The sequence below is a fragment of the Fusarium keratoplasticum genome, chromosome 3, assembly GCF_025433545.1.
Source record: "Fusarium keratoplasticum isolate Fu6.1 chromosome 3, whole genome shotgun sequence".
Lineage (NCBI taxonomy): Eukaryota > Fungi > Ascomycota > Sordariomycetes > Hypocreales > Nectriaceae > Fusarium > Fusarium keratoplasticum.
In genome coordinates, this window is record NC_070531.1 from 5,423,074 (window position 1) to 5,435,251 (window position 12,178).

Genomic DNA, 12,178 nt, shown 5'->3' on the forward strand with positions numbered 1-12,178 from the left:
TGCTCGTCGACGCAAGGGAACCTTCTCAGGTGGAACCTAATGACCTCGAGAGCCATTCTCGATATCACTCATGTCTTGACCTCGTCCCGTCAATCTTCTATAGAAATCCTCGCCATCCTCGCTCAGTGGAGGCGAGATGCCATCGTGACTCTCATGGGACTCCTCTGCCTCTTCTTGACGAGGAGAGTCATGATCAATCCAGTAGTCGATAAAGTTATCCGCCTCATCCTCCACCGGGCGTGTTAATCTCCAAAATGCTTCTTCACCATCCTCTTCAGATGGAGGCTCAAGGCCATCTTCGGGCTCCAGAGCATGGATCAAGTCTTCATCTTCGTCGATCTGGCGGTCTCGGTATGCTTCTAGTGAATTTTCCAACACATATTGGGCCTCCAACTCTGCTTCATCAGCACTCATGTCATCCAAATCCATCTCATCCATGTAGTCGTCTTCCGGATCCATGTCATCGATCGCGTACTGCTCAGGGCTAAGATCCGGGGTATAATGGGTGCGTTTCCAAACGTCAGACTCTCGGGAAATATGACCCATCTGATCCACTGAAGGACTGCGTGGATACCTGTTGTGGTAGTTCAAGGCGTACATTGGGACATCATCTTCATTGGTGGGGTCTGGCTTTGCTTCAACGAGACCTTCGCCATCTTGATCACATTCTGAACATGAGGTATGCCTGCAGCGCTGCGAAGGCTGTTTCCAATAGTCTTCATCCCCGCCGGCCTCCGGATATCTCTTGTCATCCCAATACGGACAGAGGGATTCGTGTCCAAGCCATAGTCTCTCAAAGTCTTGTCTGCTGTAACTTTTGTTGTACCTTGAAACTCTTGGGTAAGAGGCTCGGAACTGTTCAAGGTCGTAGCCACAGATGGCGACCGCCGCGTCCCAGAGATCGCCTCTGTATGAGCCCTTGGATGAATACTGGTTGTCGTTCTCATTGGGTAGATATGCTCTCATTGCAACTGTGTTGTCGTGATGGTCGACTGCAGAGGGGTCTGCACCTTGCCGAATCAAGTAAACAAGAGTCTCAAGTTCATCCCGATCTTCTGCTCGATGGGCAGTGTACACTAGACTGTGCAGACACGTGAACCCGAGCGTTTGATGATCGTCCGGAGACCAGGATTGGACTATGCGAGCGTTCATGTCGGCTCCCGCAGCAACCAGCATGCCCACTGCTTTTCGCTTGCTCGTTGATCTGGAGTCTGCCATGCAGACCTGATGCAGTCTTGTTCTGCCATTCATGTCTGAACTCTCAAAATCGTGAAGGGCAAAGTGACTGCCATGCTTCAAAAAAAGCTCCACGGATGGCTGTACGAAATGAGCATCAAGTCCCGACAATAGCTAAGCTACTTACAATATCTGAGCTGCAAGCAGCCGATAATGGATTGTCCCATCCTGGATAGGACAGAGTTGGGTCGGCCATGTTCTCGAGTAATACTAGCGTAGTATCATGGCGACTTAGCCCTGTGATGTGACTGAGAGCAGTTCCACTGTTCTCTCCCATTTCGTCGACATCTGCACCAGATTCAATGAGAAACTTGCACATGTCGACGCTTCCTGCAGCTGCGTACTAGGCCAAGATCAGCTTCAAGGATCATGTAATGCTGGTTCTATTAATCTCACATGTAATAGAGGCATGCCCTGTTCATCGTGGTCCCTGAGGCTTGCCTTCCCCTCGTCCAGCAGGATACGAAACTCCCTGAGCTTGCCTTCTTGCACCAGCCGAAACACCGGCGATCCATTGGGAATAATCGGGCAAACTGAAATCCGCGGTATACTCTGGATACTGCGATCAAATAACTGTCCCTGAGACACTGAGACAGAAAACATCCATGGGGAGGCTGAGGGGCGGAACATGATGTTTGCGACAACATCTCTGTGGGTACTTGTGTTCTCTGAGGAGCTGGGTCTCTGGGAGAGTCTTCTTCGTTTGTTTACGGATACTGTGAGGAAACCGTGTTCGACATCGATTTCTTCTCTGGCTCGTTTCTGCTTGATTATGGCGCCAGTCGGGAGATGAGCACGGAGATGAGCAAAGTTGGGAACTGACACGTTAGCCTGGTTCTCATCGATAGTAAATACGAAGCACAAGATGGTACCTGGTTGGTTTATGGCAACAATCGGAGCCGATAACATCAAGCCCTCAATCAGTTTCAAGTCTCGTCGTACTTGGCCGCCAACATCTTCTACTGCATATGGATTCGTAGTTGCCTTGCCCTTTCCTGTCTGCTTGATCGACACTTTGTCTCTGGCTATCAGAATGAACTTTCTCAGGTCGTCGATGATTTGCTCTGCATCGTCGGCATCCAAGGTCAACCCATCGCGATCAACGAGACTCGAAAGACGTGAGATGCTCTCTTCGAGTTCTGAGCATAGAGTTATTGTCTCCAAGTTCTGGGTGATGGAAGCTGAAACGTCTTCGGAGGCATCATCGTGTTGGGTTGCGGAGGCTGCGTCACTATTACCGAGGCGAGAATGTAGTCTTGCGACTTCGCCCAGGATTTGTTCCAGGATTCCAGTTGTTGTCGTCGCTTGGTTGTCAATCTTGGAGGTTGTGTCCGAAATCGCCTGCGCCTGAAGCAAGCCAAGATACAGGTTGGCCTGTGTCGTCTTATCTCTCACCCTGCTTCGTGCCTCCTCGAGCTCCTCTTTCTTCACATACCCAAGAATCCCCTTGTACACCCGGCTGGAGCGGCTACTGTCTGGCTTCTTCTTAAACTGCTCCAACCGATTCTCAATGCTGGAAAGTTCAGCCGTACAGGCCTGGAGCATGTCCTGGAAAGAAGTGACTGTGCTGCTCGGAGCATGGCTCAAAGGACAGTGCGTCAAGCGTCCGAGGACTGACTGTAGAAGTTGAATGTCTTGTGCCAGTTCACGCACTATCCTCGGTGCATCCTTGATTGCGGAGAGCGATTCGTGGATGACCTTGGTCGATTTGAGGGCCAGCAGCACAAATGCCAGAGTGCTGGCGCCTGCGCCGATGGCTTCCATGGTTACACGGGGGCAAAAGTGCGCATTGAGTCGAATGTGCCAGCTCAAGATGTTGATGCCTGATATGGTGAGCGTCGATATTTGATGGAGAGGTTGAAAGAGCACAATCATGCCATGCTGCTTCACAATCTCAGCCGCAGTGGCTATGTGAGGCGGTTTAAGCGCTGTGAGAAAGCCCTCAACGGGCTGAACCAATGGACAGGGGTTATTGTTCGCAGGGGGCTGTGCATCGCGAGCCTTGGCGCTATCTTTCCCCTCTCATTTAGTCAAGGCATTCTTGAGGTTTCTCTTTGGGATAAGATCATCTCGTCTTCTCAAAAGTCTGCTTTGCTGCCTTGACTGGCCCGACATCCGGTCGAACGTGTCGGGAATCAGACTAGAGGCCTTTGGAAACCCATATGCAGCATGTGTAGCATTACCGGAGATACTCATCGTGACGCGACGATAACAAGCTAGATCATCCAGGGCCTTTGTTTCTGGGTTACTAGGGGAAGGCAAACGTGAACACTGAAACCAAACCAGACAAAGCTACCTGTGAGTGCATCCTTCATAGTAGACATGGCAGCACAGAGGCAAACCTTGCTTTCTGCAATTCGTGGAGTCTCGCAACCAATCATCGTGGATCGACGGAATTGGGACCTAGCAAATGGATCCTGATGCCTTGGCCTAGACATTTCCACCTTTGCGAAGCTCACCAAGGTGAGGCGCGGCGGCTGTAAAAGACCCTTCTGAATATAAATAATAATAATTGTAATAATATTAAAAAATTATTATAATTTTTGAATTTAAATAATAATACTAAAATAAGAAAAAATATTAATAAAGGTATTAAAATAATTCAAATAAACTTAAACTTAAACTTATATTCTTTCTTAAACTTATATTATCCTATTACTCCTTATTCGCCGAGGTCGCTGTAAGCTGTCTCTTCGCAATGCTTCCCGCATCCCCAGTCTCCTCCTCCTCTAGCGCCCGCGCAGCACGGTGCCCGATGATGACGCCGCCCGTGTAGACCATGCCGTCAAAGAGCTCGTCTATCTCCTCGAGCGTCCTGCCCTTGGTCTCCACAAAAAGCCAGTACACGACGATCAGGATGCCAAAGTTCCAGCTGCCGTTGATGGCGTAGTACTTCCAGCCGATCTTCTCGAGGGCGAGCGGGGCGGTGTAGAGGTTCAGGAAGCTGAAGGCGTAGCCGATGGCTTGGGCGACTACCACACCCTTGGCTCGCTGGGAGTAGCGGAGGACTTCGGGGGGGTATGTATAGGCAAGAATCATCCTTTGTCGTTGTCAGTGGAGTCTGGATTGAAAGAAAGGGTGGGACGACATACCAGCTGGTGGATACCGCAAGGAGGAACAGACCAACGACAACGACGGCACCAATAGCATATCCTGTTTCGTTGGGACGTTCATCCGAAAGGTACGAAAGACCAGAAAGCATGCCGAACAGAGCCACAGTGGCAGAGGTCCCGGCGACTGAGGGAGGTGTCAATTTCAACCAAGATGATGGGTCGGAGCGGTCAGACTTACTAAGAGGCTTGCGAGCGCCAATTCTGTCGATGAGGAAGACGCCTCCAACACTGCAAAAGGCCTTCCAGAGTAGCAGACCAATGTTGATAAGGATTACAGTTCTCCTGCTTTCGATTCCGAGCTTGGCAATGAGGAAGGATGAGAAGTAGCTGTGATGAACGCGTCAGGGACAAGGGTTAATCATTGGAGAACCATGAACTTACAGAATCATGTTTCCTCCCAGGATCTGGTAGAAGATGTTCATAAGGACAGCAATACTGAACCGCTTCAGGTTGGGGGCTGCATTCTTCATTAGATGTCGTCGAGCTGCAAGGGAAAAAGTCAATCATACCAGGGGATACAAGGTCCTTCCAGCCTCCGTTGTTCTCCTTCTCATGCTCCAGGGCGCCAAGAATCTCCTGGCTTTCAGCGACGACCATTGGATGCTCGATATCACCGTCTGCGTGCAAGCGAGCGAGGATATTAGTAGCCTATACTAATGTCAGCAGGGGTTGGACCAAGAGTGAAGCAAAATCTCTTACTTCTTCGCCGCGCCCCTTGTAGAAGAGCCATCTTGGGCTTTCCTCGACAAACGGCAAGAGACAGAGTGAGAGAATAGAGGGCACTGCCTCTCCCTTGATGTGTGTCAGAAATTGCAAGAACCGTTTCTTGGGGCACTCACCAGCATGATCCCCCTCCATGCCCAGTCTGACTGCTTGTCATATATCCCCAGAATGATGCAAGTGACCAAAAACGAGGTGAACGGCACCGAGACGAGGACCGAGCTCGAGAGCATGGACCTGTACTTGGGCGAGGCCAGCTCCATGACCCACATGGGGGCGATGGAGCCGTTTATGATGGTGGCGAAGCCAATGATGAAGCGACCGGCGATGAGCTGGGCGACTGCAAACCATGTGTGAGCGTGAGTCTGGATGACATGTTGGTAGTGATCACTTACCCTTGCCCGCCGACGCCTGCAGCACCACTCCGAGGATGATGCAGACTGAGCCCATGCCAAGGCCGGTCTTTCGTCCCCAGCGATCCACAATGGGGCCAACTACCGGAGAGCCGAAGATGCATCCGGCGCTGATGATGGCGACGTTGAGGCCGATGAGATCACTGTCGAGGTTGAAGTCTGCCGAGCTGTTAGCGGAAGCCCTTGGCTGAGCGTGGTTGACCAACGTTCAAAGTACGGCTGGACCGCATTCAGGTTGTTGATCATGCCGGCGTCGTAGGACAGGATGCAGATGTTGGACATGGCCACCACTAGGATGAGCGCATGAGAAACGACTGGCCCCAGAGACAACAAAGCCATGGTGAGAATAGTATTGAAGCAAGATGGTTTTAGGTTCTGATTGATGCCGATGTGATCCGACAACGTGTTGGTAGCCTCAATGCCATAACTTGGAAGGGCCGACGTGTATTTGTAGACATACCGCGTAGCCCGTGTCTCCAAGCTCGAGGCGGCGTCGATAACACACAGCACAGGGATGGATGTGTCTCGAGCCCCCTCCCCCGAGGCTGTCCAAGTATGGAAAGAATTGAAACCCGGGAGTCGATCTGAATCCCCGTTTCAATTGTGGGCCAGAGCAGACGCAAGCCAGGACCCGGCTTGGTCTTGGTTCATGCAGAGAAACCTGGGGTCGAGCTAGCCCGATGAAGCTGTCATGGCTTGAATGCCGGCTCACATGGTATCTAGCTTGTACCTGGGCACATTGGAATATCATCCAACTGTTGGTTATTCGTGTTACTTTATTGCGTATTTTATCTACTTTTGGTGATTTTTCGCTGCAAAATGCTGCTACTGATCATTACTTCATTCATGTTCTCCAGGCTCATCAAAAACAGCCTCCTCTTACTCTATCTCTCCTAACCTCTACCTGTGAGATAACGTATCTTTACCCTGGTCTACTACAGAGTGACCCCTCCTCTGCCAAACTCTGTCTGCGTCGGCCCCCCTTCAGCCAGAGATAAAACCCAGGCCCAGCCTCTGCCGAAGAGAAAATGACCAGTCCATCCCAGCCCGCCGGTGTATTTTCCCGAGTATCCCGAGACCAGCAAAACTTCGGCCGAGCATCACCGTCTACGCGTGGCGCTCAATAACCCCGCTTCCCGCTCTCGAACAGCTGCCAATTATCGATAGCTGGCATTTCCTTGCTAACAACAGAGACAGGGGAGGGGGCACTGATAGGTTGTGGTGTGCTGTGCCGGTAAACAACTACGAGATACGGGCATGTTGATGTCGGAAAATTCACTGCTAACCCGATCGCAAATTGGTATCATTTGCCGGACTTTTGAGCCAAGTCAAGGAAGAAGGCAATGGTCAGGTCAGATGGACGGAGGATATTGGCAGTCGACCAGTCGCATGTCGGGCAATTCTAAGCTACTCTCGTGCCCATTACCCTCATGGAGCCGAGTTGGCCATCAGTCGTCGAAGCGAGCACCTAGGATAATCTTGCTTGAGTCGACAAGTCGTTTTGACATCACACCATGTTGCATAGTTACGTGTACCACTAAATCACGCTCGTATTTCGAACTACCGTGTCTTGGCTATCTGGACGGGTACCCCCAGAATGCAATACCTACCTTTGCCACCGAGTGCTTTCAAGACTCAGACCATCATATCAGCCGACATTAACGACAAAGCTAGCAAGGGGCCGTGAAGTAAGAATTTGAGTAGCCAGGGTGGACCTGGGCACAGGGCACACCCAAGTGTTACAATGATACACTGCAAGACTTGACGCAAATATTTCTATTGTGCAAATATCTACCTGTTGCAAACATGTAAGGAATAAACTTGGCAAGGACAAACAAGCATCCGTGGGACCATGTAGCAAAGCACCCTTTACCAATATCCACCCTCAGGCGGAGGAACAGCAACATCGTCAAGATGACCCACGACTCCCTTCTTAATATCCTCAGCCACCTTGGGGAACTGCTCCGTGGCAAACTGCAGCGGGTCCCACGGCTTCAGCTTCGGAAATCTCTTCTTCGCCCACTCCTCAGGCGCCGCCTCGATGTCGTCCCAGGGAATCTTGTAGAACGCATCCCGATTCGTCTGCCCGCTCTTGTGCACAGCGTTGGACCGGTGGTAGCGGATCCGCTGCGCGGCCTCCAGAGCGAGCTTGACGTCTCCCTCGGACATGGTCAGGCACTGGGCCACTGTGACGGCGTCCTCCAGCGCCTGGGACGCGCCCTGGCCGGCGGTTGGCAGGTTTGCGTGGGCTGCGTCGCCGATTAGGATGGTGCGGCCGCCCTTGCTCACCCAGTTGTCTATCGTGGGGCGGTAGACGAGCTTGAAGTCGATGGTCTTGCCCACAGGGGTTACTTCGTACAGTGCCTGGGCGTCCTCGGCGGTGAAGTACTTCATCCACTTGGCTAGGTGCTCTCGCTCCGCGATATTTGACCAAGACTCGCTGGATTCTTTGTCGTCCTATGATATCGAGTATTAGGCGCCCGTTTTTTGTGTCAAGGCTTGCTAGCTTACCGGATGAATCAAAACCCAAGCAATGTCCTTGCCCTGGTTCCAGACAAAAGCCATGAGGCTCAAGTTGTCGTACATCCAAAACCTGACAGTGTCCCTGTCGGTATGATACAGATCCTTCAGCCCGGGATGCTTCAACATTTCTTCGTCGGTCTTGAAGAAGCTTCTGAACACTGCCCAGCCGCTGTTCTTCCCGTCCTTGCTATCATTATCAAGGCCGAGGACCTTCTCGCGGGCGATGGACCGCGGTCCATCTGCGGCAATGACACAGTCACCCCAGAGAGTTTCGCCGGAGGAGAGCAAGACGCCCGCTCTGCCATCTTCTTCGAGGTACTCGGTAACAGCTATTCCGATCCTGATGTCTTTGACCAGTTTCTTTGCTTGGGCGAGGAAAATGGAGTGGACTTGACCTCGGTGGCCGGCGTACGTAATGTTGTGTTCTTTGCCGTCTCTCGCCCAGGGCACGTTGGTGAGGAACTTTCCATCGTACTTGCAGAGCTCCATCGTCCGGATGCGGCTGCACCCGGTGTCGTGAATTTGCTGGCCGACCTTGCCATTGTCCCATCGATGGATGATACGGCCAGCGTTGGGGAAGAAGTCAAGAATGTCTGTAAAGACGCATGCATGAGTTAGCTTGTTCCGGAAGACAGAAGCGATGGGCACTTGGGAGATTATGACTTACCACCCTGGTTGTTTGAGTCGGGGTACTTTTCAATGACAGTCACATCCATGCCACGATCAGCACATTCAATAGCTGCCCCCAAGCCGCCGAACCCGGCACCGACGATGATGACCTTGAGCTTCTTGACCGTCATCTTTCCCGTAGTTCTAGATGTTTAGGATGATGACAATGCTGCTGTGATTCGAGAGATACTCCAACACATCCCACGTCTCAACATACGGATATAAAAGTATCATCCATCATGTGGATCGACCTATCACTGACCCAAGCCGAGCCTAGATAATCCCGAATGAAGTTATCTCGACCAGCCTCGCCTCGGGGTCCCGTCCGAAAATCCCGACACGCCCGAGGATCCGTGCCACGCAACATTGCATTGGCGAGGCTTGTCGGAACCGAGCTCAAGACATCCATCCATCGGCCTATCTTTAGCGTGAAAAGCACAGGAAAATGACTGTTCGTTCCAGGAATCCCTTAGCATTGCCACTCTCAGTTCACAAACCTTGGCTACTCCTCCCTCGCTAACGACTTTCCACCACCAATCACAATACTTGCATTGCCTCCTTGTCACAACCCTGCAACACTCAACCTCAAGTCAACCAAACAATCACCATGACGACAACCACAGAGCCAGAGCGCGTCCCAGAGTTCGAGACCCTGCAGGTCCACGCAGGCCAGACGCCCGACTCGGCGACCCTGGCCCGCGGCGTGCCAATCTACCAGACCTACGTCTTCAACTTCCGCAGCTCGGCCCACGCCGCCCGCCTCTTCAATCTCGAGGAGGAGGGCGAGATTGCCACCCGCACGGGCAACCCGACCACGACGGTCGTCGAGCGCCGCATCGCAGCGCTTGAAGGCGGCGTGGCGGCCGTGGCAGTGGCTTCTGGCCAGGCTGCCGTCTTCATGACCATGGTCGCCCTGGCTGGGCACGGCGAGAACATCGTCGCCAGCAAGCACTATTACCACGGGGCGTACAACCAGTTCTCCTTCCTGCTGCCCGAGTTTGGCGTCGAGTGCCGCGTGGTGGAGGAGTCTGCCGAGGCGGTGCGGAAGGCCATCGATGAGCGCACCAAGGCTGTCTACATCGAGACGGTCGGGCATCCCAACTTCAATGTGCCCGACATTAAAGCCATCGCCGAGGTTGCGCACGAAGCTGGCGTTCCGCTCGTGGTTGAGAACACGGTGGGCTGCGCGTACTTCTGCCAGCCCATCAAGCACGGCGCCGACATCGTCGTGGAGAGCATGAGCAAGTGGATCGGCGGCCACGGCAGCGCCACAGGTGGCATCATCGTAGACTCGGGCAACTTCAACTGGAAGGACTCGACGCGGTTCCCGCAGTTCAACAAGCCCTGCCCCGGCTTCCACGGCCTCAACTTCAGTGACAAGTTTGGACGGGAAGCCTTCATCATGCGCATCCGAGGCCAGATACTACGCGACGTTGGCTCGTGTCTGTCTCCGTTCAACAGCCAGCAGTTCATCCTCGGGATTGAAACGCTAAGCTTGCGGTGCGAGAGGCACGCTCAGAATACGATTGCCCTTGCCACGTGGCTGCAGAAGCATGAGAACGTCGAGTGGGTTTCGTACCCGGGCCTTCCAAGCCACCCGCATTACGAGCTCGCGCTCAAGTATCTCCCTCGAGGCGCCGGAGCGGTGCTCATGTTTGGCATCAAGGGCGGGGCTGATGCGGGCGAGCAGTTGGTTGACAACTTCAAGATGATCTCGAACAACCCTGGGTAAGACACTCCTGAGCTGAGTCTGACCTTTTAGCTAACAACTTCAGATATGGCGATGCTAAGACAACTGCTATCCATCCCTGGTCTACCACGCACAAGGTAATGTTGCCGCAGGAGAAGATCGACCTCGGTGTTGCACCAGAGATGGTGAGGGTCTCTGTTGGTATTGAGCACATCAAGGATATCATATATGATATTGAGCAGAGCATGTGCGTGAGCCCGGCGGTGCCAGGTGGGAAATAAGCATCTAGAATAAAGGCTTGTCGTCAAACTTGGTCAATATTGCCAATAAGCATGCTCTGGACATCAAACTTGATTGAAAAAGCCCAGCCAATACCTGCAATTCAACCTGCCATAACTGGCCTTTCGAAAGCACGAGTGCCTTCTTTGAACACTGTTGACATTCTAAATGAGCTTGGTATGATAACAAGGCGGTTTTCTTCCACATTCATTTCCAGAGTTCCAAGTCCATTTCACTTCCTGCCCTTCAACCATGCCTCAGCCTCCTTCATGTCCTTCTCAATGTCGTTCTCCCAAATCCACCTCATCCTATCCTTCAAGTTCTCTCGAATCTTATCAATATCATCTCCCTCCGTCTCAAAGTGCCAAACATGTCCCGCCTCCCTGCTCGTCTTGACAAGCTTATTCGTGCGCTCGATCCGAGCCCTGCTAAACGCTTCAAAGACAGAAGGCAGATCAGTTGCCTTCTTAGCATGCTGCAGAAGTCGCCCAAGCACGTATGCATCCTCCACGGCCATGCCGGCGCCAGCTCCCTGGAAAGGCGTTGAGCCGTGCGCCGAATCTCCCAGCAGGCACAGATTTCCCTTGTGGAAGGCGTCTGTCGGCGGGGAGTCGAAGAGGGCCCAGATGTCGGACTGGCCCATCAGCTGGACGATGTGGCGCACATCGGAGCCCCAGTCCTTGAAGCTGTCGACCATCTGCTCCTTCGTGGCTGGGATGACCATCCTCTCGTGCGGCCAGTCATTGGCTGACTGGAATGCCACCACGTTCATCATCCGGCCTCCAGCCACAGGGAATGTGAGCATGTGGCCGTGGTAGCCGAGGTAGGCCTGGCAGTTCATGGCCTTTTCCTCGCCGAGCAGCTCGACCGCCTTGTCCATGGGGACCAAACCACGATAGCAGTATTTGCCAGTGTATACGGGGTTGGCGGCGGGGTTGCCTTCGCCTAGCATAACACGTCGTGTACAGCTCTTAATGCCGTCGCAGCCAATAACTGCGCTATGGCGTGCCGTTGATCCATCCTCGAATGACAACACCACGCCTTCAGCGCCAAGATCCTGGATGTCGACAAGATTCTTGCCAAAGCGAGCAATGTCCGATGGAAGATGCTTGACCAGCTCGTCAATGAGATACGTGCGATTCACCATCCAGCTCCCAGGCTCAGGGTGGTTGACGGCGCCAAGAAACGCCCCGGCGACGACACCTCTTGCCCTCGCAGCCTCGTCGACACCGTCCATGCCAACTCGAAAATCAAACCACGTGCCCTTCTTCTCCGGGAACGTGTTTCCATTCGCACGAGCACCCACGGCAGCCGCAAGAGGCTCTGAGATGTTATTCATGGCCTTGATGACATTGGGTCCAAACGCGACGCCTGCGCCAATCTCGCCAAACTTTGGTGCGTTCTCGTACACCGTTACGGGAATGGAGGTGTACTTTGTGATGGATACGGCGAGGCAGAGGCCGCCGATGCCGCCGCCGACGATGGCGAGGTTGAAGTCTGGTGCAGTCATGCTTGGGGGCTTGGGGGGGAATGTT

General features: G+C 53.0%; 5 protein-coding genes across 5 annotated transcripts; 1 reads left to right on the forward strand and 4 right to left on the reverse strand.

The window, feature by feature from the left end:
* Positions 1-36: 36 nt before the first annotated feature.
* NCS57_00498600 (uncharacterized protein) lies at positions 37-3,000 on the reverse strand (the record flags this gene model as incomplete). The annotated part of the gene is made up of 3 exons (XM_053054929.1): positions 37-1,317; positions 1,364-1,579; positions 1,633-3,000. The coding sequence occupies 3 exons, from the start codon at positions 2,998-3,000 to the stop codon at positions 37-39; spliced, it is 2,865 nt and encodes a 954-aa protein (XP_052917089.1).
* An 891-nt stretch (positions 3,001-3,891) lies between these two features.
* Positions 3,892-5,821, reverse strand: NCS57_00498700 (MFS domain-containing protein; the record flags this gene model as incomplete). The annotated part of the gene is made up of 9 exons (XM_053054930.1): positions 3,892-4,276; positions 4,329-4,473; positions 4,528-4,676; positions 4,731-4,806; positions 4,859-4,997; positions 5,049-5,141; positions 5,189-5,409; positions 5,465-5,641; positions 5,689-5,821. 9 exons carry the CDS (start codon positions 5,819-5,821, stop codon positions 3,892-3,894), a joined length of 1,518 nt encoding a protein of 505 aa, XP_052917090.1.
* Positions 5,822-7,351: 1,530 nt separating this feature from the next.
* On the reverse strand, positions 7,352-8,805 carry NCS57_00498800 (FAD-binding-3 domain-containing protein; the record flags this gene model as incomplete). The annotated part of the gene is made up of 3 exons (XM_053054931.1): positions 7,352-7,939; positions 7,994-8,598; positions 8,673-8,805. The coding sequence occupies 3 exons, from the start codon at positions 8,803-8,805 to the stop codon at positions 7,352-7,354; spliced, it is 1,326 nt and encodes a 441-aa protein (XP_052917091.1).
* A 476-nt stretch (positions 8,806-9,281) lies between these two features.
* On the forward strand, positions 9,282-10,645 carry NCS57_00498900 (uncharacterized protein; the record flags this gene model as incomplete). Its single annotated transcript, XM_053054932.1, has 2 exons — positions 9,282-10,402; positions 10,450-10,645. The coding sequence occupies 2 exons, from the start codon at positions 9,282-9,284 to the stop codon at positions 10,643-10,645; spliced, it is 1,317 nt and encodes a 438-aa protein (XP_052917092.1).
* A 230-nt stretch (positions 10,646-10,875) lies between these two features.
* NCS57_00499000 (FAD-binding-3 domain-containing protein) lies at positions 10,876-12,153 on the reverse strand (the record flags this gene model as incomplete). Its single annotated transcript, XM_053054933.1, has 1 exon — positions 10,876-12,153. One exon carries the CDS (start codon positions 12,151-12,153, stop codon positions 10,876-10,878), a length of 1,278 nt encoding a protein of 425 aa, XP_052917093.1.
* Between the last annotated feature and the right edge of the window lie 25 nt (positions 12,154-12,178).